At 34.2% G+C, this 25,281-nt stretch overlaps 2 protein-coding genes across 3 annotated transcripts in view; one reads left to right on the top strand and one right to left on the bottom strand.

Annotated features, from left to right (window-relative positions):
• The window catches only part of LOC106159350 (H(+)/Cl(-) exchange transporter 6), a 50,634-nt gene that overhangs the window by 14,419 nt on the left and 10,934 nt on the right, over window positions 1-25,281 (top strand). The gene's annotated exons all lie outside the window — the stretch shown is intronic.
• On the bottom strand, window positions 971-24,289 carry LOC106156108 (uncharacterized). Its single transcript, XM_086995654.1, has 3 exons — window positions 24,068-24,289; window positions 2,653-2,894; window positions 971-2,178 (listed from the first exon to the last, which is right to left on the bottom strand). Exons 1-2 carry the CDS (start codon window positions 24,168-24,170, stop codon window positions 2,692-2,694), a joined length of 306 nt encoding a protein of 101 aa, XP_086851780.1. The 5' UTR covers window positions 24,171-24,289; the 3' UTR covers window positions 971-2,178; window positions 2,653-2,691.

The raw sequence follows: 25,281 nt of genomic DNA, 5'->3' as shown, positions 1-25,281 counted from the left end.
ACTACTCCTTTGTTATGTGAACCACTGCATGCATTCCTTACATTTTCACACTGCATAAAAATGCAATTTGGCTATCACAAAAGGAAAGTCGAGGAATTAACGCCATGAAAATGTTATATAATTCCTCTGTAATGGGCACTTACAGTACCTGTTTTTACCATATTTCTGGTAGTAAGCACTTCAGGTAGCCCATAGTTTTCAGCATCTTGAGCTTATCCTACATCTGGCCATTTGTATATTTATGTGTAAGACAATGATATGGGTATGCTTGTGGACAACAAGGGCTGGGTCATGTGAGTGGCGAGAGATGAAATTGAAGCGTCATGGTTGCACCATCATCATGTTCAGTTTTCAGTTTTTGGAGGACATATTTTTGAGACAGTTACATGCCTACACGTCCCTGCACCGATACTCCCCCGCACCGGTACTTCCCCACACCAGTACTCCCCCTCCAGTGCAGGGAAGTATTGGTGTGGGGAAGTATCGGTGCGGGGAAGTATCGGTGCGGGGAAGTACTGGTGCAGGGAAGTATCGGTGTGAGGTCGTATCGATGCGCATAATACAAAAAATTACTAAGGGGGATTATCGGTGCTTGGGAGTATCGGTGCGGGGGAGTAATGGTGTGGGAGAGTATCGGTGCGGGGGAGTATCGGTGCGGGGGAGTAACGGTGCGGGGGAGTAGCGACATGACCCCTTTGAGACAATGCTACAACAGTAAATGTCATTGTGGAGATTATGAAGTGCAGATTTGAAGACTGATTGTTTAGTTTTCAGGTTTTGGAAAAAATTTATGATACAATTTTGAGAAATAGAATATTAAAATATCAAAGGCATCATTGATTTTACCTATCTTCTGTGCCAACATTTACAATTGGGATTTTTTTTTTTTTTTGATGAAGTTATGGAAATGTCACTTCTTTGAAACCCCAAAGTTTTCTGTGATCGTTCTGAAATCATGTCACATAGACAATAAGCAATAAGATTACACTTTAATGACATCTAAATCTATGACAGTACAGCATATGCAAGGGGAAGTCAAAATGTTCACATCAGCAAGAAAGCTTTGCTGCTACTTAAAATTTTTATTACTCACACTGCTAACTGGGAACTTATATAAATAATATGGTTATTTGGCAAATGAGATAGCTTTATATATTAAGTGACCTTGAATTATGAAAAAGTTCTGTTTTAAGAGGTTCTCTAGCTGTAAGTCCATTTCTTGATACTAGTAACTCCAACAGAGGCCACTACAGCATACAGTGTGCACGATAATACATTAAATGCATGTTAATATCTGAGTTTTTTTAAATTCCATATGAAATACAGTGCTGTATCTAAAATAAAGATCATAAACTATTTAAAGATGGTTGTTATAAGTTTAAAATCTAATTTATCCGGGACAGCTTAAATAATGTACATGGACTGAGTTTTAGTGAAGAAAATTTCAAAACTATTAAAATCTCGAGGTCACTCTAAATATGCTTGCTGCGACTCTTTTTTTTTTTTCTTTTTTGTTAGTTACATACTTTACTTGTATGCATTGTCATTGCTATAACAAATCAAAATCAAGCATTTACACAATCGAAGAAAAAATTTATACAATACTAAGAATGATTTCCATATCTTTACAAGTGTTTTCTCTGAGCTCTAATATGTCAGTGTATCATAGAGGTTGGAAAGTTGAGTAATGACAATGTTGTGAAAGACAGGTCAAGGACAGAGGTGCCCCTTTAAATTTACTTGTGAAATTACATACAGGTCAAGGTCACAGGCTCCATTAAAATTTTATTTGTGAAGTCTTATTTGATGGTTTCACAAAGGTAAAACTTTCTTGAAACGTTTCATCTTTATCATAATAAGCATATGCATGCAAACAAATAAAGTTTCAAAATACAAGTCTTTTTGTTAGAATCAGTGGAGTGTCTTGTCCTTTTTTCTTCTTTTTCTGTTTTTTGTCTCGAGTCTTGATAGTTTACACTTGGAAGAAAAGCAGGCAGAAAATGAATACAGGTGTTTATACCATGTTCAGTAAAAGCAACTATACTTCTTGAGTTGTCATCTACAACTTTTTCTACGAATAAAACTTGTGCCACAGGCTGTCGTGATGTGCTTTCTGTGTTGTCCACTAGGTGTCAGCAGTGCATAGAGAGATCACATGTCCTTTATTATGCTGAGTATCTGGAAAATAAAGGAAAATATTAAGGAGTTTATTTGTTATTTATTGAAGTAGGAGAGGATAGAGGGAGTATGACAAAAAAAAATGAATGCATGCTTGGTTGTGTGTGTAAGAGAGAGAGAATGAGAGAGAGAGGAAGAAGATTGGGAATAAAAGAAAAAATAAAGAGCAGAGAAACAGGGATTAAGTATCATTTTTAGATATTTAATTGGCAATGCATATTTTCTTTGCTATACATGTATATCAGATATGGATTAAGCTTATGGTAGAAAATATTTTCAAGTAGAATTATTTATCTTAGACAACCAAGTTAAGTATTGTCTTTCTGTCAGAGAATTTTTTATTAAATATTTAAATCTTAAATTAATTTGAATTTTACTGTACCAGACCTGTAGCAGACAAGATATGATAAAGTATTTTTTTATCTAATAATTACTGCTACAATAAAAATATATCTGACTCAAAAACATACTTACATAAAATATCTCTGAAAGTTTACAATCATGGATACATTCTCAGATGGTTTTCTTTTCATAATAATCTCTCAGCACTCCGTAGACATGTTTTAATGTATCTTCGGCACTGGATTGGGCTTTTTTCGAAACGTCTTTGGAGGCGGCCTTTGATAAGTTCTCGTCTTTGGTGTCTGCATCGTAGAGCCGGCGCAACAAAGAGACCAACTTTGTATCAGAGTCTGAAGACGCGTCTGAGTTGGAAACTGTAAATGTAATTGAAATAATGGAGTGAAATTATCTTGTGACACAAGTATAAAGATTTATATCACCTTGTACATCATTTTTATGTAAGGAAGGTGAGGCTCCATTTCAAACCTCTCTCTTTCAGTGAATAAAGAAGCGAATGAATGAATAAAGAAACTAAAAACTAATTAAGTACAATATTATAAAATAACAAATAAGTAAATGAAAATGAATTAGTGAAGAAATAGAAAAATAAATAAGTAAACTATTGTATTTTGAAAAACAAATGGTAAGGAGGCTAATATGCATGCTTATACCATCTAGAGGTTCTGTTTCTTTAGAAGGAAAAAAGATAAAATGTGATTGTCATGTTACACACATATTCAATCAGATGGCTTTCTGACATTCTTGTTTTTCATATGAATAGCAACTTCTATCAAAATAAGGTGATAAAATGTAATTGTGACAAATATTAATGATTCTTTTTGACACATGAAACGGAGAGAAATGAAGCAAAAGGAAATAGAAATTGAAGCATTGATCTGTCTGATATCAAGGAAATTGTGTTAATAAATATTCTCATGGTTAATTAAAACATGTGTATTAAACGCAGCGGTGCTAAATTGAGTGAGGTAATTGATGGAATATGCAGAATGAAGCAACTACTAATTATACATCTATACTGCAGATCATAAAAAGTTACACATCCGCTTTGAATGCAGTGATAACAAACATATAGCCTCTATCTGAGGGGACACAAAAGTGCCAACAAATCATATGGTGTCTGTCATTGATGTCTCTTTGAATAAGTCACGGAAGCAAAAGAATAATACTTCCAGAGCACCTTTAAGCAAAAACCTATAAAAATCGACTTGGAGTGCAAATTTTGTGACGGATTTTCATTACATGAATTTTTGTGCTTTCAGTATGTGAATTAGATCGTCCAGACCTAGTATTCTTGGAGCTTTTCATTTGATCACATGGGCGCCTTTGACTCATGTCGTTATTGTCTTTCAAGCACAGAGTCTATTGTGTCCTGTCTCTTTGCTCAATAGAACGAATCCAATCCCACTTTGTCTCCCAAATCGGAAATTACAAATAAGACCGCCACAGCTAATTCAACTCAATCAGATGACGGAGTTTGCTTGGGATATTATATTGTTCTTCCTTCAATCTATTTCCAAACGACAAATAATGGAGTAACTGCTAATTCAGCTGAACCTGATGACAACGTTTCATGTGTTAATATTATTCCTTCAATCTGCGTCTGCTTAATTCTAAGTATTGTCCGTGGTCGCAGAGTTAATTACCGATGTTTGTCTATTGGATATTGAAGAGATAATGTGATGTTTATTCTGATACTGTAGATTTGGTTGAAACACTCACTCTTACATCAACTTCTTTTCAGTGGTTCTTAATTTTTTTGTCTTTTTCTGAATCTTACAAAATTATAAGGGAAGACAGGGAGTGAGTGTTTGTTGTAACTCATAACTCCTTTTATTTATTTTTGTATTTATGTAATGTAAGCAAGATTCCATAAATAGAAAAATAAATAAAAGGAGTTATGATAAAATACTCAATATCCATCTGTCAGTGATTACTTTTTTCTACAATAGCCTATTTGATAAATATCAATGTCTTACAAGTGATCTGTTTGTTGCCTTGTTTGAACTTGTGACAAAACCATTTAATTATACAAACACTATTCATAGCACATACATGGATGATATATATAAGGAAATACAATGCATTTTTAGCATTCTAAAAGTTGTCAGCTATCAAGATGTGGGTGACATATGTATCTTGTGATTATTAATTAAATAATAGTACATGCAAATAGAAGAGGTTTATTTGATGAATCGCAAAATTGGGGTCATAATTTATGATGTCCGTCGAAGCAATAAAGATGATGCATATTAATTAAGGACACCCACTTTGACTTTTTACTGACGTCAACTGACTTCTTGAAATAGAATATACATAGGTATAATTATAACTTTGCTTTGTATGAAAGTTCTTAATTGAGTGGAAATGTTGATTCTTTATATTTGTTGCAGTATTTTGTTCGACTCTTATTTCTGTGGCATCATACAGGGGAGTGGAGGGGGGGGGGTTTGAAGCTGTTGAAGGCCTGCAATACAGTAAGCATGCTGCTATAGCAGGTCCTATGTACTGTCTCTGATATTGATTTGAATGGTGACTTAAGGAAAAGCAAGAGACTTGTGATAAAACGGATGAAAGGCCCCTCCCCCCAAAAAACTCTTTTAAGATATTTTACAAAACTCCACAGGGGAGAGGGGGGGTGGTGGTATAGTCCTGGAAAATCATTTAATATCTTGTAGTGCTGTGACATTAGATCACTTTTACTGTCATACTCAAAACATTTATCATTATTTTATTAAAATGTTAAAGTATGTTTCAGTATATTTGTGTTCAAATTCTTCTAAGGATTCAAGAGCTGCAGCAGCAAATAAATAAATAAAAAATAAATAAATAAATAAATAAATAAATAAAAGGAAAATAAAGCTTGCTGCATTATGTCCTATTGCTAACATATGCACATTTAATAACAAACAATACCTATTCTAAGTGGGAATCACTTATATTCCATTTCTACTGTAAAGGAAGAAAGAGTAGTGGGGTGGGGTGGGGGTGGGGGGGCCAGCATGCCATCAAATAGAGCCCCAGTAAAAAGGCAAGAACTTTGTCCGTATCTACTGTTTATCAAGTGCGGTACACCTGGCCCATTTCACATTCAAGTCATTACTTTTTAATGTGCAGTCCATTAGAACTAAAATGTTACAGTAGCTTAAATGATGAAGGAACAAATTGATTTTAGGGTAAGTGGGAAAGCAACTGATGCAGATCTATTTCATTTCGAGCCTTGCTTGTTGATGGAATGAATAATAGAGGCCATCAGAGATGCTCTTAACCCACAGGCCTGGCATCCATTTTTGATTAGTTCAGGTAAAAAAATGAACCAAAATTAACAAAAAGGGACACAATAGAAGTCATAAGTAATTCAAGTAATCCGGATGAAAAGGGTTTTAGATTTGCTTGCTCAGTTTTCATTTGTTTGGTCAATTTATCGGTAGAAATGAGAGAAGACCCTGAAATTATCAATTATACCTTTTATTGTTGATTTCAGGGAATTGTATTCTTTTCACATGTTCAAGGTAATTTCAGTTTGAATAATTTCATAGAAATTGATTGATTTGTCGATTCCAAGAAAATGAACATTGTTTTGTGGTCATGGCATGATATGAATTATTTAAGCTGATACTCACAATATTTAAAACCCGAAAGCTTGACAGAGTGCTTTGAATTTTAGTAGTTTTGAGTACCGAGTAGCATTTTAGATTATTCATATGAGAACAATATGTTGATTCCTGTGCAGTTTTTGCTTATTTTGAAGCAATTATTTGATTTGCTTGCTTTAGTTCTACAGAATTTAACTAAATTTGAATGCAACTATAGTTGTCATTTTATTGTATTTTTTTCAATGTGTTTTTCATTATTTATTTATTTATTTATTTATTTATTTATTTATTTATTTAGTAGGAAAGGATTCATTGGCAGTCCAGTGAGTCATTCAATGATAGTCTTCTGCCTTATCAGGTTGAATCAGAGAGGCCAAAAAGCAGTTTTCCAAAAACAGTTCTCATCTCTGTAAAATCATTCATTTGTAATTTGTATATTAGATTTACTGGATTTCTTTTTCATATCTTGGCAAAAGATAATGCAGGATTTGATGATACAATATTATTTTCATGCATGCTAGTACAAGTGCATTTTACACACTTTGCACTATATTGACCCATGCAGGGGCGGATTGAGGCAGTCTTCTGGGTCTTCCAGAAGACGGTCAAATTTCTAAGTTTACATTGATGAGTACCTAATTCTTTCTGTCGGAAGACGGTCAAAAAATGGAGGATGGATCAACAAAGATAATGTGGAAGACCGTCAGAAATATCTCTGGATCCGCCCCTGCCATGAAATTAGCTTTGAATTTTAGAGAAATTGAATGTCACCTGATATTGAAAAAATGCTAGCATTTTCAGTCTTGATAGGTACTCATCAACATAGTGAAATTTCTTATTGTTTATTTGCTGTGCTACTGAGAGGAGGTCTAGCTCAGAAAAAACTATTTCAAAGTATTTAATTTATAATTTCTGCTTAAGGGTAATTTTTGTCTACTCATAGTAAAATAACCCAAACAGTTTAAGAAACCTAGAGACCATTTCAGAGTATTTATGTTTTAAAAGTAATTTTCCTCTCCTTTCTTTGTAAAACAAAAACTTTTAAATATATCAAGTTTTTTTTTAACAAAGTATCCAGCAAAATTAAAATTAAAAAAAATCAAACATATATAGGAGTGCAAAATTTTCTTTTTTTTTCTTTTCTTTTTTTTTTTTTTTTTTTGTACACTCCCGTTACAACACAAACATTTATTAAAACCTAATAAATAATAATATAAAAGTACTCACATTTGTACAATGGGGCTCTCTTTCCATACCACACTGCCGAATTTGCTGTGCAGATTAGGGCCAATAGGCAAATAAGTAGCACTGGTCCATTCATATTGCCTGTTTCAAGCTTGCACTAACTCTACAACCTTAATTTTTTCAGTTATCAAAAATGATTCCGATTATCTCAAGTCAAAAGTTACAACTTGCTTCTTCTACTGTATGATTTCTAAGTTTTTCTTCCTCTGATAAGATAAAGAACTAACTGCAGGATACTCAGAGCTTCAAACTTGTTCCTCTGCACTTGCTTCAAAGTTAAAGAATGAAGTCCTTCGAGTCTCTGGTGATTAGTTATTATGTACTTTTGCTCTTCAATGATTTAGTCTGTCACAATTGACGCGCTTCTGTATACGGTTTATTAAACCAGTAGTTATTGGTTTCCTAATCAGCCACGGGTTATAACTGCCTGCATACATTGGCGGGAGTCTATTTTATACGCTTAATGACCAACTATGACAATCATCCAGCATTGATTAGTGAAACAATAGACGACATCGTGCCGTTTGGGAATTCAGCAAAAGTTGGCAACTATGGGCATTGTTTAGGAGGTGGTATAGCTGCTGATGAAAGTGTGCTATTGTGATGACGAAGTTGAAATCGGGGGGTGTGTGTTTGTGTATGTCTCCACGCACGTTTTAAGGTGACTGCGCAATTCACATTTAAAAGTTATTGTTTCAGTTCAGTTTGTTTTCATCATAGTATGGATTTATTTTATTTTCACAGCCCTCGCCCAGTTTTGCCCAAGGGTGTTAAATCTGTGTTTAAGGACAAAGCTTTTAGCGCATGATTTAAGTGCTTTATTATTTTTTGATTCCCTATACATTTAAGAGGTCCATAATCTATAAGTACATAAGGACTATACGGAAGACATCGTGACTTTGCTTCCTTTTATGGTAAATTCTGTTTTTGTTCCTCTGTAATTAGAGAAGACCCTTTGCCATCGTGTGGCAATTTTTTCGATCTATTTTTAAAATTCTCTTCATAATTCAACTCAACATAAGAACATCATTCTGCAAGCTAAAAAGTTCATTTATTATTTACTGATGCATTTAGACTATTAGTGTTGGTCTTCTCAAAGAGAAACTATTCAGATATCTCCCTTTTGTAATATCTATCTTTTCATTCATGAGTACTAGGAACTGTGTTTAGCATTTATGGTGTAGAGATGGAAAGACTAAATGTGTCCTATTTTTTGTTGTCTCAAATCAAAAATACCTGTGTATCTCATTTTGTTTTCTTTTTATATTGCAGCATACCCTGATATGTTAGTACACAAAGCCTCTAGCCTGTAATATGGTAGAACAGTTTTTTTTTTCTAACAAAAGGGTCTACTTTTTTATCTTAAGTTAAAACCTACATTTGTTTATAGAACCTAGAATAAAAGTTGATTCAAAGCATACCTTTTCCTGGTCAGGACCCCCCCCCCCCCCCCCCTTGAACACACACACACACACACACACACTCTCTCTCTCTCTCTTTCTGGCACAGTCATGTCTATTTTTGTTCCTGTATTCTCACTCAATAATCCTTTTCCGTCTCCAAGTTATTAAAGATTCAAACTAAGCACACAACTGAAAACTGGACACTCTTCACTCCTTTGCCCTGTCAATACAGTAATAATTCTGGAATTGTCAGTATAGAAAGTTGTAAATGTCAATGGCTTCCGATTTGATTGAATTCTTTTCTTTCTCTTTCTGGAGTGCTTTACAAGTGTAGGCAGCTACAGGAGAATGACATCTTGTGATTTAAGTGTGGGCATTGAATTGATGCTTCATAGACTGAAACTTAAAATTGTTGAGAGGACAATTGGGTTGTTTACTACAGTTATTACTCAATCTTTTCAATGGGGGAAAATTGTGAATTTCACACTTATTGTAGCAATAAATTTCAAAGCAGGCTAGTCTACAATACATGCTATGCAATAAAAGCACCACAATTGCTATTTATAGAAATAAAATTTTGTAATAATTAAATTATGTATCTGAAAGTTTGACACTTTTTGCCCATTGAAAAGTTCGAGTAATTACCACACTTGTATTTCTGCGTATAACACCATAAAGGAGGGTTAATTGTAGAGCTCATTATTGAACAATGATCAACAGTTATCGCTGAATTGTTGTTTACATTGTACTGGCACCCTCTGATAAATGCCCCTTTTGCTCAGATGATATCAAGATATTTTAATTGATTTTTTATTTACTTGAATGTCTTGTAAATGGTTTCATTTTGAAGTGGATGATTACTATTCACAGGGCTGTGTTTGTGTACAATTTGGCATACTTGGTACCTCATAGGTGTTGTTAGTGTAGGCATGTCAAATTATACACATCGTTGAACTGACTTCTGACATTTGGCAGTGATGTGTCATTTGGTTTAAGTATATCATTTCAAAGGAACATTTGAGGCTTCATTTTTCAGCTCACTTCTTGTGTTTTTGATGACACCAAATATTTTTACGCTGTCAAACTAAAATTATTGTCTCCCAGATTTTTTTTATGACCTGGAAACTTAAGAACCTCTCTCTTTATCTTCAAGAAAGATTTCTAAATCAGTTAAAACTGATGATAAGCAGTGACTTCTAAAGTTGATAAATGTGATTGACATCATATTTATTTTAACCTGCAAAACTTTTATGTACCTGCCCTGTTTTCAAAACAATAATATACACTGATGTAGAAATGGAAAAGCAAAACAATGACATGAAAAAGCAAACTTTTTGCAAAATTTAGATCAAAGAAAATGACTATAAAATAGTCTCGCATAGCCGGCAGCAGTGACACAGTCAATATTAACGCGTGTACTTTGAAGCTGATTTGAAAAAACAAAGCATTTGCATGTTTAACGCGCTAAGAGGAAATTACAGGCGCGTGTAGACAGAACATTTAGATTTTGCCAATAAAGCCTTAAAATCAGTTCCGTATAACGTATTAAGGGCTCAGACATACCCTGGAGTAAGAGATTGATTTAACACATTGTTGGCAAATAGTAAGAGGGTGTGGAGGAGTTTCAAATGTTGTGTTTACTCTCAAGGTTTATGTCCTATTCACACTAACATGATATAGAACCGTTCTGCACTGGTTTGAGCCTATCTGACATCACCATAGTTGCAAGCCCAGCAGTGGGTCACCTGAATACAGCTGAAGTTATCTCAGGTGGTATTTTGCTTGGCTGGCAACTGTTAGATATAGAATATAATGCATAGTTCTTTTTTCATGTATTGAATAGGTTCTAAAATAGGAAACATGCTTTGTTTCATCTGATTTATAAATATATGTTTTTTTTTTAATCTTTCCTGTGCGAAAAAAGGGATAATATATTTAATAAAATATAATAAATTTATCTTTCTGTTTGTTATTATTATTTTCCCCAGTACAATTGCATAATTGGAAAATGTTGTTAGTCCAAAGGGACAGGATTGTCTACAGTTGAATGTAATACCGGTAGGTGTGAGAAATGCTGTTTAAGTTGGCAGGTGTATTTTTTGTATCAAAGAAGACCGCTGTGGTGTTTATCGGACAGAGGGAGTTTTGTGCAGGTGGTGCAGAATAGTTTCCAAGAACAAGTCAAAGCTCTGCAATTTTTTTTATATTCTTTCAAACCTGGAATTTGATTGATATGTTTGAGTAATTTGCGGCAATGTGTTGTGAGCATTATATACATTGTAGAAAAATAAAAAGATGTTTCACAATACAATTTTGGTTTATTATTGGTAGTTTTGATTGTGTAACCAATAGCACCTGCTGATGTTACACGCCTGGGTATTGTTAGCTTTATTGCATGTGCGTGACATTGTGTGAATGCGCTCGTATGCTCGCGTGCATGTGAGATCAATATTTTGCCTAGGGAGGTAGGTGGTAGTTATTTTTATACACAATTGTTTGTAAAAAGTTTGCAGGAGTAAACCTCCCTGAGTAAAAATAAAGAAGGGCAATTGCATTTCCACAACAAGCCATTATGTTTAACATTTTATGTGTCGTAGATGTCTATATATATAGCAATACACACACAAACCATCAAGTTGAACTTTTAAGTCAGTAGTATTTTAATAGTGGATTCTGACGAGGGAGATGAATGAATTAATGATATCATTTTGTATAATTAATTGGTGTATCAGGCATGAGTCAGTGCTCATCAATAACAGACCTCTTTGTATGCCAGGTTAAGTTAAAGTCCACCTCCCATGGGATGAGTCGGTCCCTCAAGACATTTATCAGCTTAGTGAAATAAAAATGTGGTCTTAACAAGGACCGATCCAGGGTTCTTCAATAAAGTCAATGGAGATAATTGTGCTATTATATATAGGGCACAATTGAGAATTGGATATATTTGTTTAGTTTAGTCTTGTTTCGATCCTTTCTACATTTTTTTCCAACCTTTCTACATTTTTTTCATTATTTTTATTCATTTTTGTTCTTGTTTGGGGGGAAAGGTGAAGGCGCTATGGCATTACTAAAATTATAAAACAGTTTTGGGGTATTAAGAGGGTCTTTAAGTACTCAAACATCATCGATGAAAATCTTAAAAATTATGCCATTTTCTTCCAAAAATCCCCCACCCAGTTCTCTATATGAGAAAACTCTTTCTTAGCATATATACCCCAGTACATCATTCCCCTGCAGCTACAAGCTATGTACCTGGTAGCTTGTTTGAAGTTACTAATATTCTAATTGATTGGTTAATTGTTTGCCATGCTTGGTAGGCTCAGGGGATGTAACTGATTATACAAGGTACAGAGATATGCCGCAATACAATTTTGTCTTTATGATAAATTTATTGGCTTTTTTTTGTGGCAAGCCATTACTAACAGCGAGTGGGAGCAATTCATTTGAGAACAATAAATACTTGTTTAGGATTTTGCTTGAGGCGTGTTTGTTTGTTGTCAATTTAGTCACGAGACTGATTTTTTAAATTACTTTTAGTTTTACGGTTGTTGCTGTTTTTTAGGTCTTTGGTGTAGAATTATTTTCCCAGCACCATAATCAATGAAATTTAGACTGTCAAGTTTGAGGTTAAACTTTAATTCCTTTTAAGAATTCTTGATTAACCATCAGATAAAATTTTATTGAAGAAAAATGAACAGTTATATTGTATTATTTAAACTTCGTAACTATTTTAATGGTTTTGAGTCTAGTTTCCAGGCCTCAAAACTTTTAGCTATCTTATAGTAAAGATTTGCGTAAAACTGATACGTTTACAGGAAAAGGTTTAGGCCAGTGGGACTGAAGAAATGTCACAGTGTAAGGTTATATGTTGAAGAGAGACTTTTTTTCATTTGTTTTTGTTCATTTTTGTCTCTCCAGAGGTTACATCCGTAAGGGTTACTGTAGTAGGTTGTAATTATCTTGTTATTTTTCATATATTAGGACTGCACTGCTGATTATCTTTATTTTATTCCCTTCCAGAACATGATGAAAAAAAAGCAATGTTTTCAAGTTATAAAATTATAATATATATATAGGATATGAAATATTTCTTTTGCAACTTTAAAGGCCCTCCAAGTCATAGAATCTTCATGTATACATGCATTCACTCTCTCTTTCTCTCTCTCTCTCAACAAAGAAAAAAAAAACTGTAATATATTTTCTGGCCTGCTTTTATGGACTGATGACTGTTTTGTGTAAGGATTGACCTTTTTTAAATGTTATATTATGTACACTCTTTGAATATTGACTGCAATTTAATTATTTCAATCCACAGGCCTATCCCACTTGACTTTTACAGCATCATTATCCATTGTGGTTGGAAAATGTAGGCAAGCACAGCGTGAACAATAGTGATACTTTCCACTTCTCGGATTCCCAGTAATTATAAGATGAAGTTGTCATCGTTATTAAACAGTATTGGTTATTTCAATTATCCCTGTTTTGGGGATGCATGGCTGAAGGGTATCAATTGCAGAAACCCCATCTCACGAACGTGTAGTTAAGATGAGATGACAACTCTCTCACGTCCGTGTTTAAAACGTGATATTTTAATCTCTAAAAGCCAGGATTTGGAGGTAGATATCATATGATGGCTTAAAAAATACACTGCCGGCAGATTATGTTTTGTGGCAAATAGGGGCATAAAAAAATCTGGCACAGAGATTTTTAGGGAGGAGGGGGGGGGGAGGGTTTATAAAACTGACCACACCTGATTTGAAATGGGGTTGGATTTTATGTTGGACCCAGTAAATTTAAATTATTTTATTTGCATTTTGCTTGTTCTGTGGTCGTTAGCAGTATGCCGTCCTGGGTGCTGTTCATTGATACTCCATTTTTTAATGTTTTTTATGTTTTTTTTTCAATCTGCAGGCCCATTATAAGGTTTCTGGTGCCACTCAGCACATTAGTACACCATGATAACAAATATTAATCATCAGCTCCAGACTGTAGACTTAAGGGTGGGAGATCGAGGGAAAAACTGCCCACGCGTCCAGCCAGGAACCTGAAAGTCCAAATAGTTTACCAAAATGATACTGATTTTATGGATTCCTAATGTGCAGACTTGAAGGGGGTGAGGGTGGAGGGGGGTTAAGTCATAAATTCTTGGTCTTTTTGGGAAAATACCCCTTATACTCCCTTAAGAGTGTCTTTAAGTAGAAATGTCCATATTAAATATAAATTCAATCTGACTTTGTCCATTCATTCATTCTGAATAGATATTACATTGTGAGAAATGAACTTGTGAAGAACTTGCAAAAAGGAGTAAAAACTCCAACATGTTTGCACCTCTGAAACTGTACTCGTCTAGACTGGAGCATTGAAGTGTGGACCTATTACTACCCTTTATGTCTAGACCCCCCCCCCCCCTTCACACCTCCATCTCCTACGGGAAATCATCAGAAATGTAACTGTCCTCTTAATCCACTCCAAGTTGCCCCCTTGAGATAGCTTGAGGACTTGTACTAAGTTTCTCTATAATGGCTGTGCGGTGCTTTGGGAATAGGTGATAAATTCCTGGTGTAAATTTTGCGTAATATCCACAACACATGACTTAACAGCGAGTTGATGGTTTTTTTCTGCCATGTTGCAAACTTGTGAATGTAAAAACTTGAGAAATGCGTGAACTAGTGCCTTTTAAATTGGAGAGGCGTGTGAGAAGCAGAGAGACTATGGCTGTATTCCCAGAGCTTTTAGATCGATCTATCCCCAAGGGGAGTCTCACTAGATTACTGTCAGATAATCCGGCTTAAATGTCCGTCCCGCCTACTACAAGCTGTAAGGGGGTAATTAACTTTGTGTCCGCTCGGCTGACAGCTATTTAGCGTGAACCCCCAGGGAGTTAGGTCGATCTAAAGTAGATCGATCCAATCTCTGGAAATGGGGTCTATGACAGGATTAAATGGTCTTCCGTTCTTATATGGTCTGCCATATTTGATCCTTGGACCAGTTGACACTCGGATCTTCCATTCTGAATGGCTCCTTTGATATCTGGAACCAACTTTTTTTAAGATAAAAACTAAAATCACAATTTGAGTCAAAGTCAAGTTTTTTTTAAATAATTATTCATTGTGAAATAATTAAAATGGAAAAACACTTCTAACTTTTTCAAGAAGCAAAAAAAAAAAAAAAATGTTTCCAAAGTATCTTTTCTACAAGTGGGAGTAACAAACTCAAATGGTCTGTATCTACCACCCATATCCAGGACATGACATGTTTGCTGAACAGATGAAGTACACTCATTCTGTCTCCTACTCCTTCCCACCGAGGGTTTCATTTCACAGTTAATGGAATCAATGTATTAACTTTGTAACCGAGCCCAGGTTTATGACAGTGTTTTCTCAATCTATACAAAATATTGACAGCACCTTTGATGAAATGATACAGTACTTAGTATAGAGACTGGAGGGGGGATTCAGGACAGATACATTGATAGAGAGAGTGAAGAAATAATAGAAGTAAATGTTGTATAAATCAATGTTTTAACAATGTAGTTTAGGACTGAATTACCAGCTAGGGTAATTAAGGATAGGTGTAAGAGTGGAGATGAATTAAGGTTTCAGGGTTAGGTGAATTAGAAGAAATTGGATTCCATACTCATAAAAGTTACACATTTGGTGTATTTAATGTGAAAAGTGATAGACAAACAAGGAGAAAAATCATTTTTTGTAAGTATTAAAAAATTACAGAGGTAGTTGTTTGTGGGTGTTTCTAACAGTGCAAAGTACTTACAAACTGCAGTTGAATCAAATTCAGTGTCCTTGACCAGCCCCCAACTCAATATATTCAAAAACTTAATTCCCTTTTCCATTATCTTATTTTAATTTATCAATTTTTGTTACTAAAAAAAGAAAAAACTATTTTCTGATGTAAACCGTATGCCCTACTTGAAAATTCTGTCATTTTTTTCTGATATATCTAAAATATCACTGATTTTAAGGAATGTGTTGGAGTGTTGGATAAGTTTCATTTTGATTAAAGTTTTCACTCCTGCTGTGGGCAGTGAGTATTGTGTTTTGTCTCAAGCACTGATACCTCAGCACAACACATTGTGTGCTGTCACAACTAACACAATCTACTATCTTTTTTTTTATTGGAGGGTTGTTATAATCAGATATTGTAACAGAAATGTAAATCAAAATGTTAATGTGTGAAACTCATCAAAGAATTTCATCAGTTGCTGTGTTATGCACTCGCACTATATAATGATAAGTTCTTCCAATTATGATCATTATAACTTTGGGGCTTCAGAAGGATTTTGGTAAAAAGGGTATCACAAACTTAATGCATAGATTTGTCTTATTGTTTAATATACTCATACATATTATCAGCATCAATTGCAACCCACATAAAAAAGAACAGAAAAATCTTTCCTTTTGCAAAAAAAAAAAAAAAAAAAAAAAAAAAAAAAAAAAAAAAAAATCTCAGTATCACCTCTGATACATGTAGGCATGCATGTGTAATAATTACGTTACCAGTGATACATTACAGATATCAGTAATCAGTGGCATATAGTAGTAACCTTTAAGTCACCTGAGTTCATATGTTACATCTTTTGATAACAATAAAGCAGTAACTGTTGTCCCCCATAGCCAGTGCTTGAAAAAAAAAAAAAAAACAAGATAACTGGCAAGATGATTGAGATACTTTTACTTTCTGTGTATTTCTAAACTAGAAAACTGTCTTAAAATAGAATAAACCTACAGGCTAAAAGATGTATACATATTAAAAAGAGAGAGAGTTAAAGGTTATGGATGTTAGGTTTTACATGCACAAGTGTCATTTCTCACCAACTGTTGACAAAACTTATTATTTAAAAAATTTTGTTCAAGTTCAATAAGTTTTTAGAGAGCACTCGGTGACACATATATATAGATCAGAGAGTACAGAAATCTGCCTAGGCAATAGATATTCTATAAAAAATAATGTTAGGAGACCTTGGTCTATTTTAAGTTGCTGTCACTTCTTTTCATGCTGCAGAATTGCATTTTTTTGACAATTTGATTTAGGTTTTATGCCATTTTTCATATCTGATCATTTACGTGGGGGGAGGAGAGGGGGGTAAAAAGGGTTCACTTTCAGAAAAAAAAAAACTCCTTTGAAAAACCTGCTTACTGGTCTAGGGAGGGTATACACTGTACCTACACTTACCCACACATACCCACCCACTCAAGATGAGACAATGGCATAGAATGTGAGTATGTTGACTATGGTAAATGCAAGTGCAATATATCACTCTATTGAAATGTGCAAAGTATATAATTACTGCTTTCGGAAGTCACGATTTGTGCACAGGCACTCTTTTGGCTTTAGAATTCACAGGTCCTAAATCACTATAATATAGTTTTGGTTATCAAACAGTCAAATGTTCAAGTCTGAGACAGTGTTGTCTCGGAAGTCATGATTGTTCGTCAGTCTGTCAGACGGACAGACAGTAGTCATCAAGTACTTTATCAGAAACGTCATTAGTAAAATTTGTGTTGTTATTTTATCTTTTTGTCTTTCAAATTATTTGGTCATCCCTTTGTCACCTAAAATTTCAAAAATAATGATCGATGTGACAGGAAGTCATGACTTGTCACCACATTAAGTCACTCTTTGACTGTGAAATCAGTGGTCATAAATTTGGACGTTTTTGGTCCTAATTAAAGGGGTATGCCTCTACTGTACATGGGCGTCATATAAAGATTGCTTACGGACATCACTTCTTGTCTTCTGGTATAGATCCCCCCCCCCTTGAAGACCCCACCCCCACCCCCATCCTCATAGCACCTATGATTATGATGATCTAGGTGTATTATTTATTGATAGATTAAGGCCACATCGAACATTATATCTTAATACCAGTAGAGGTTTAATGGTAGGTTTTATGAGATTGACAATTTGATATGTTCTGGGTATTGTGTAACAGAGAAATCTAAATGGAACACCCCCCCCCCCTTACCCCCACCCAGCATGGCCAATGATATTAACTGCAGCCTAAATAGCAAGTAACAAAACTTTGAAAGATAGTCATTAGTACCCTCTAGTGGAAATACATGGTACAAATAAAACCTGTCATACTCAGTATACCGATATACAGTTGTATACTAAAATATAATGCTCCATATGAAAAAGCCTTATAATGCAGTATATCTTTGTGAATTATGGCTGAAATTTACAATGATCGTGGTAGAGTTAACTCAGAAGAGTTCCTCCTAAACCTGAGGCCGTCTCTTTAAGTCAGACATGTTAAGTTAAACACTGTCTTATATTTCAGTATTAGTAAACAGGTCTCAGGTAAATCAGGTCTCGTCTTACCACTTATTTGCAGGCCCTGAGCTTCCATTATTGTCCACAGCGGCAACTTACAGATAGATTTTTATCATGTTTGACAATGGAGGGTGGAAGTGACAGCAGAGTCTAATATTTCAGAACTTTGTGAATGGTTTGGACATTGTGCAACATCTGGAGAGTGAAGAATGTTTTTTCTTGTATTGTTACTAGACAAGTCATCTTTAAGATCTTACCCGATCTATTTAGATCCCTCAGTCAGGTTCTTAGGAGTTTTGTGTACTTTTTCACACCCTAATGATTTTGGTTTGATAAGAAGAGCCTTAGTCTCTTTCATTGAAAACTATTATACAAAGATAAGAAATGATTTATATATTCCTTTATGATAATATTTTGGAATGTTGTGATATTTTTTGTGGTTGCATGGGATGGTAGGAGAAATTTTGCCATTTTCAAGACAAAATTGCTTAATTATTTAGCTGCCATGATCTTTTTCCAAAAAGGAAGAAAATTACACAACTTTTTAAAGTCAATACCCCCCACCTCCAACACAAAATAAAAGAAAAGTTTAATGCACTTTTTTAAAAAATTCTTTAGCAGTTTGGGCGTGGGGGAGGGGGGAGGGGAGGGGGCACCCCTTTTCATCTACTGGACTAGAAAATGAGATGTGTACTGTGACAGAAATGTCCTCAAGTATCCATCTTTCAAGGTTTGTGCAAGTGGCAAATATTATCCGTATAGCATTTTCTATCATCACATAATATTTTAAAGGTTCAACATGTTGATCCTGCTGGTACAGTGAACAGAGCATCAAAACTTCAAAAACATTTTTCCTTTTGTGTATTGGCCCATTATAGGGGCACATTTAGATGCTTTTCTTCATCTTTTAGGAGACTTTTAGAATTTCCTTCACATATTTACACTATGTTAACTATGATCAGAAGGGATTGAATTCCTGAACTAACTGGAAAGCACTGTAGGCCTGAAAGCCCGAATGTGGCTTTCTTCTATTTCAAACAGCAGTAAAAAATATAATAAAACCTGTTTCCCCTTAGTTGGTAATCATTACTTTAGGAGAAAAAAAAGGTAAAATCTTTTTCAAAGCAAAGTTTAGAATTTGCAGAATTTGGCGCCATTATAAAAACTCAGAATGTATTAAAGTGGTGATGTTTATGAAAATAAAACCTTACAGTTGCTTGAGGTATCACTGTACATAGGAAGTTATATCACATTTCTTTGAAAAAAAAAAGTTGACGAATCTGAAGTGCAATTTATCTGTATGATGTTTTAAAGGGTAGGCCATGCATTAACCAACAAAGATTTTAAAGATTTGGAAGCTTTTCATTTAAAGAATGTGCATTTCCTCCCTTGTAAGGTTCACTGTCGGCCATTTTTTATCAGATGTTAGGCACTATAGATAACTGAATGGCTTTGATGTGAAGAAATGTGAATAATTTATACACAGGTGGAAACACAATAACAGACAAAAAAGAAAGAAAAAAGAGGGAATGTGTCTGACTTGAGAAAGATTTGTAAGCAAGTGTAGTAGAGATGTTTAAAATACTGACAAGAACAGGAATTCATATCTTCTATCAGCTTCCTAAACTTGACAGTTTTTTTTACAACATTGTCTGCTAATTTCAGTAATGAGATTACAATCCAATTTATATATATTAGTGTTTATCCTAAACAGTTATATATACACATACTGGTTATTATCATGAATTAGAAAGACATTGATCTGAGAATTTATTCTAACTCCTAGCAACCAAATGTTCTGGTGTAGTAAGGGTGCCTCCAGGTACAATAAATTTCAAAATAGTTCTGACCTGTAACATGCAGCCATTGATAATTCTAATTTAAGTTTTCTTTTGTCATACAACAAATGATGCTTTCTTCTGAGGCCACACATAGATGTCAAATGTGCTGTGAGTGTGTAATAATTTTATTTTTAGGGGTTGAATGAAACGTGAAGGTCAAGTGTATGATCCAAGTTATATTTATGTGAATCAATGTGTTTTGGATTGTGCTCAGAGAAAAAGGTCTTAAAAACCAAACTGTTACAAAAGAACTTGAATTTGTGTACAGTTTTCATTCTTTCTATTTGATTAAGATCACAGGTAAATTTTTTTTTAATCTTGAAGAGCCTTTCTACACAAAAATTATGAAAAAAGTTCTCCCAAATTTGTAAAGTTACTATTAAATCCTTCCACATTTTAACTGCATAAAATGATAAAATGATATGTCAAAAGGGTCAAGGAAAATTGCACCTTTATGACATTCAAGTAAAATAGAGAAGAATGTCTCCTTTTGTCTAAGTTGACCATGTATTCATGTCCAAGAGCAAGTCGTTTTCTTTGCATGGCCACACCTGTGTGTGTATGTGTGTACAGTTTTGTGTTGGATACAACCAATGTTTTCACAGAAGTGGGAAACCAAACTGGTGACTGACTCAGCATTTTTTTTAAATGTTTGAATTTGTGTGCGTGTTTTTAATGTTTGAATATGTTTTTAGTTCACAAAATGGTGTAATGTGTGGTGTTATGATATGTGTGTGTGTGTGTGTGTGTGAATGTGTCATTATGGTTCTGTAAAGTCAGATATTTACTAGTACTGTCTGTGATATGCCAGTGTGTGTGTGTGTACATGAAAAAAATACATAAATCTGAATATTTTTGATAAAAAATAATTGAAAATTCAAACTGATTGGGTTTTTTTAATAAAGAGAAATAGAGAAAATTCTGGCCATTTTTCTTGTGAAAAAGTCAAACTGCTCTTTTCATTTCATCCCTTAATTGAAATATGCACTGAGAAACAAATTTTGACAGAAAATGCTCAAGTGTTGCATATAATTCTAAAAATTACACTAATTCAATGATAAATCCTTACGCCAATTAGTCCTTCTTCATGTACATTATGTTTAATTTTCTCATGTGTCTTGAATTTACAGTTTGTAGTGATAACTGCCTGGAGCTTTCTTATAGTCACGAATCCTTTTTCAAGAAGAGAACAAAGTAGTATTTTTGAGGGTAGGGAGAGCCCTGTTTGTACACGTCACCACTGTGAGCTGGGAATTCAGCCGTAACTAAACGTGGCCTGGTTTTGGTGTTCCTATGTATGCTTTGTTGATTGTTTTCTTTGGAAGTGATCTGGTAATCTTACGCTGCTAACTTTACTTCTTTTTTACACTGAATGAAATGCTTTTTGTTGAAATAGTTTTGTGCATTGTAGTTGGGTATTGTGTAGGGGAAGGATATGGAATTTGATGTAGAATGATCTCTCTCTCTCTCTCTCACACACACACACACACACACACACACACACACACACACACATTAAAACCAACATTGAATCAACTCCTGAACCATATGCCTTTGCATGATCACTTAAAATCATTTTCCATGAATGCTGGGCCGTCAAGATATTGTAGAAAGTTTCAGAACAGAGGTTGGGTATATTTAACCTCTTTCATAAGATTAAAAAGTTAGACACAAATGCACACACACAGGCAAATGCATGCTCACATACTCACACTGAGTTCATATACAATTTATTCCAGTCATATTTACAGTCACATCTTATCTGTTCATCAAATGACCAGTTTAGATGTTCACAAATATCATCTGTATTCAAATGAGCAAAAGTGTCCAGTAGCTTTTTTATGATCATCTATACTAGTATATATAATATATACATCTCGTGGGTAGGAAAGGGGGGGGGGGTAATTTGGCCAAGTCGAACAAATCTCTTATTTCACAAGAAAAAAGTAAAATCTGAATCCAATTTTGTTTTAGGTTCTATGCAAAATTTTCAAGTTGAATGGACTAAGAGTATTAAAAGGTTTAATTTTAAAAAAAAGAGACCCAGCAGGCAAACACCATTGATTCTACGTTGATTCAACATTGATCCATCAAAATTAACGTTGATTCAACGGTGAATCAATGTCGTTTGTCTTCTGGGGAGAGAGAGACCCTCATTTTGAAATAACTGGCTACAGCTGGGCCTGTATCTTAATCCAGTAAATGGTACTAATACTAAGTATAATACACATCTCCACGCAATTAACATTTGAGGACCTTTATCACCTTTAAAGAGGCACCTTACCAACCTTTGTCCCCGTCCCCCCTGAACTACATAAATAAAACTATAATAATAATATCACACCTGTGAAATACCATGGACTGAAAAGAAACGTCGAACAAATGCCACTTTAAATAATCCTTTTGCAGTGAATTGTTATGAAGGGTGGGTGACCCTGAAAAGGTCTGTTCTCTTTAAAATGAAGTACTTTAGATTTCAGATTTATTGATATTATAGGGTGGTGTGGTTGGGTTTAAATCCCGAGTATGAATTCTGATAACATTTCTTGTGCCTTTAGAACACAATATTATATAAGAATAATATTTTCATAAAAGGAATGAATTTAATTGTATTTTGAGTTTACTTTACAGAATAGGGTGCATGTTTTGTCTCAAATCAACATGATGCAAATTATATCATGTCTTTGATTTTCTTCATGTGATATATCTGTTTATTTTGTGCAAACCTACATGTAACTATGTGTATGCTAAGCATGAGTGTACTAGTACAATCAGAGTTCATTATCTTTTTTTTTCTATTGAGTCAATCATTTCTTACAAACAGCTTTCTTACAGCAGGGGCGGATCCAGAGATATTTTCTGACAGTCTTCCAAATTATCTTTGTTGATCCATCTTCCATTTTTGACCGTCTTCCGACAGAAAACATTAGATGGCTGACAATGTAAACTTGAAAAACTGACCGTCTTCCAGAAGACCCAGAAGACAGCCTAAATCCGCCCCTGTACAGTGTATAATTACGTCAAATAAAGATTGTTTAAAAATGCAAGCACGGTGGTTGCATTGAAATTTGGTTAAATGATTAGACTAGAAATAGGGCAAAAGAATAAAAAATTAAATTTTTCAGTTATATGTCTGAAGCTTGCTGTGAATTCCCATTTGCTGTACTCTGCATGGTTGGTTTGAAATTTTATTAACAGTCTTTTGTTCTCATGGCTCTTTTTATTCTCTGGTTGTTACAAAACAAATTTGGAACTAACTTCAAATTTCCAGCTTCCCTCACCACAATTTTGTCAACATTTTTCTTATCTTCTTCAAAAAATTGGTCGAAAACTTAAGCGTCTGTACGTAACTGTCGCTGATGAGAGGTTATGTGTGGTTGTGTGATGTCTTGAATTAAGAAGGCAGCACTTCAGATAAAGGCGCTGGAGTATTCTTGTTTTTAAAAGATCATGATTATGAAGGTGACTGATTGTTAAGTTCAGTTAACTAAGCTTTGATATTTCTACTGTTTAAGGAATTGTTTATGGTTTGAATTCTAGACCATTGAAAATCTTACAAATTAGAATTTTAATATCAAATCCTTATTTAGTATAATAATATGATTTGGAAATTGGTATTTAGTTAAGAGGTAAAAGCTAATAACAATTTTTTTTTACAAATACTATCTATGCCATTGTGCAATATATACAAATTTCATCTTTTTATGTTGTCATCAATTTTGTGCTAAGTCATCAGCAAGGGCAAAACATAACTTGCAAAATATACACATATATGCTGCATACATTAGAAATATGACAGTTACTCTAACAGAAACACTCATAATATTCATTTTACATAAATACTAGTAGCTAAGTTTGTTGTAGGGAGAAGACCCCAGCCTCTGACATTATAGATATGTAATATTTTACCGCCAGACCTTGGCATACCTCAGGAGATGACCTTCGGCAACTCTTTAAAAAATTCTATAATCTGTTGTTGAGTTTATGGTAAATATTGGAAGAAGGTGTGTCAAGGGTTTATCAAAACAATACCTCTGCGGCATTGAAGGAATCCCCTGCTTTATATTGTTGAGGTGTTTCTGTTAACATAGTGCAATAAAGACCCATTTTATCATCACTGATTGTTATTTTTTAATCGTCTTCAAACACCTACCTGCTTGAGATCTCCCAAACCAGTGATAAGCCTCAGCTCTTTGGTTGGCGATGGCAATGCACATCACAACTAACGTGACGCAGAAGCAGACGACAGTCTTCATGATGATATTTCTGTTGTTCCTTGGTGAATTATTAGTTACAGTTGGATGAGGATTGGTCAGTGGTTTACTTTGTCTCTTACTGCCACAGGAAGGACCTTTTAATACTGTGGCATTTCTTTTATATGTGGATCTTTAAGGGGTGGGGGACAGGTCTCAATGAACTGATTTCTTTTTTACTCTTGTGCATTGATTGAGTAGTTTTGATATGCAGATCTCTTTATGAACTTTAATGTTGTCAAAATGTAAACAGTTTTATAAAAGTTGCAGTGAGATTATTTTTTATTCCCACAATTAAAAAAAATATATATGAATTGATATACAAAGGTCCATTTACAGTTTATAAATTGTGGTAATTTTAATAGATAATATATACTAGTAAAGATTTTTAGACAAAAAAATCTAAGCTCCAACTTCATTGAACAACAACAAAAAAAGCATACAGTTTAAAAATGCTTTGTGAAGTAAAACCCATCCAATTTATTTGGCAAGACAGGCAGTGCATTGACTCAGTTGTAGAGATGCAGTCTAATTTCAGTCACTCTAGGCTCAGTATATGATTTATCAGTCAGTTGAGACCTGTCAGGGGGTCGTGTTGCCAGGTAGAGGTATGAATGGGTATGTTACATGACTAAGTTCAAATAGCCTGCAGGGTCGAAAATTATTTTCTTATTTATTTATTTTATTTCATTTTTTATTTTTGTCATAATTATTTATTTATTTGTCATTATTTTAGGAAGCTTAAATTCTAATCTTTAGTCTCTTTGTTCTCTGATACTTTCTTTTAAAGATGTTAATCTGTTGTTAATATAACAAGATTAACTGTGGTTTTTCACCCATTATATTTATTCTGTACTATTGGCACTTTGGGTGGGTGTGGAATGTTTAGGAACAAATAAGCAACACTTCATTGAACTTCTTTACTGTATACATTAATGTTTTTTGTGCTTATAGGGTTTGGAGTGTTTGATCATAAAACTTGCTTTATGTATTGGAAAGAGAATGAAAATATTCAAGGTATTCAAAGGAGGACAAAAGTATATTTCATAGGAGTTGAGTAAAGTTTGCCTTGTTGTATTCAGTGTATTTCTAAAATACAGTGTAAAGATGTCTC

This window comes from Lingula anatina, chromosome 9 (genome assembly GCF_051362555.1).
Source record: "Lingula anatina isolate TDL-2025a chromosome 9, LinAna3.0, whole genome shotgun sequence".
In the NCBI taxonomy this organism is placed as follows: domain Eukaryota; kingdom Metazoa; phylum Brachiopoda; class Lingulata; order Lingulida; family Lingulidae; genus Lingula; species Lingula anatina.
Note: the sequence above shows the minus strand (reverse complement) of the source record. Positions and strands in the feature narration are given on the sequence as shown.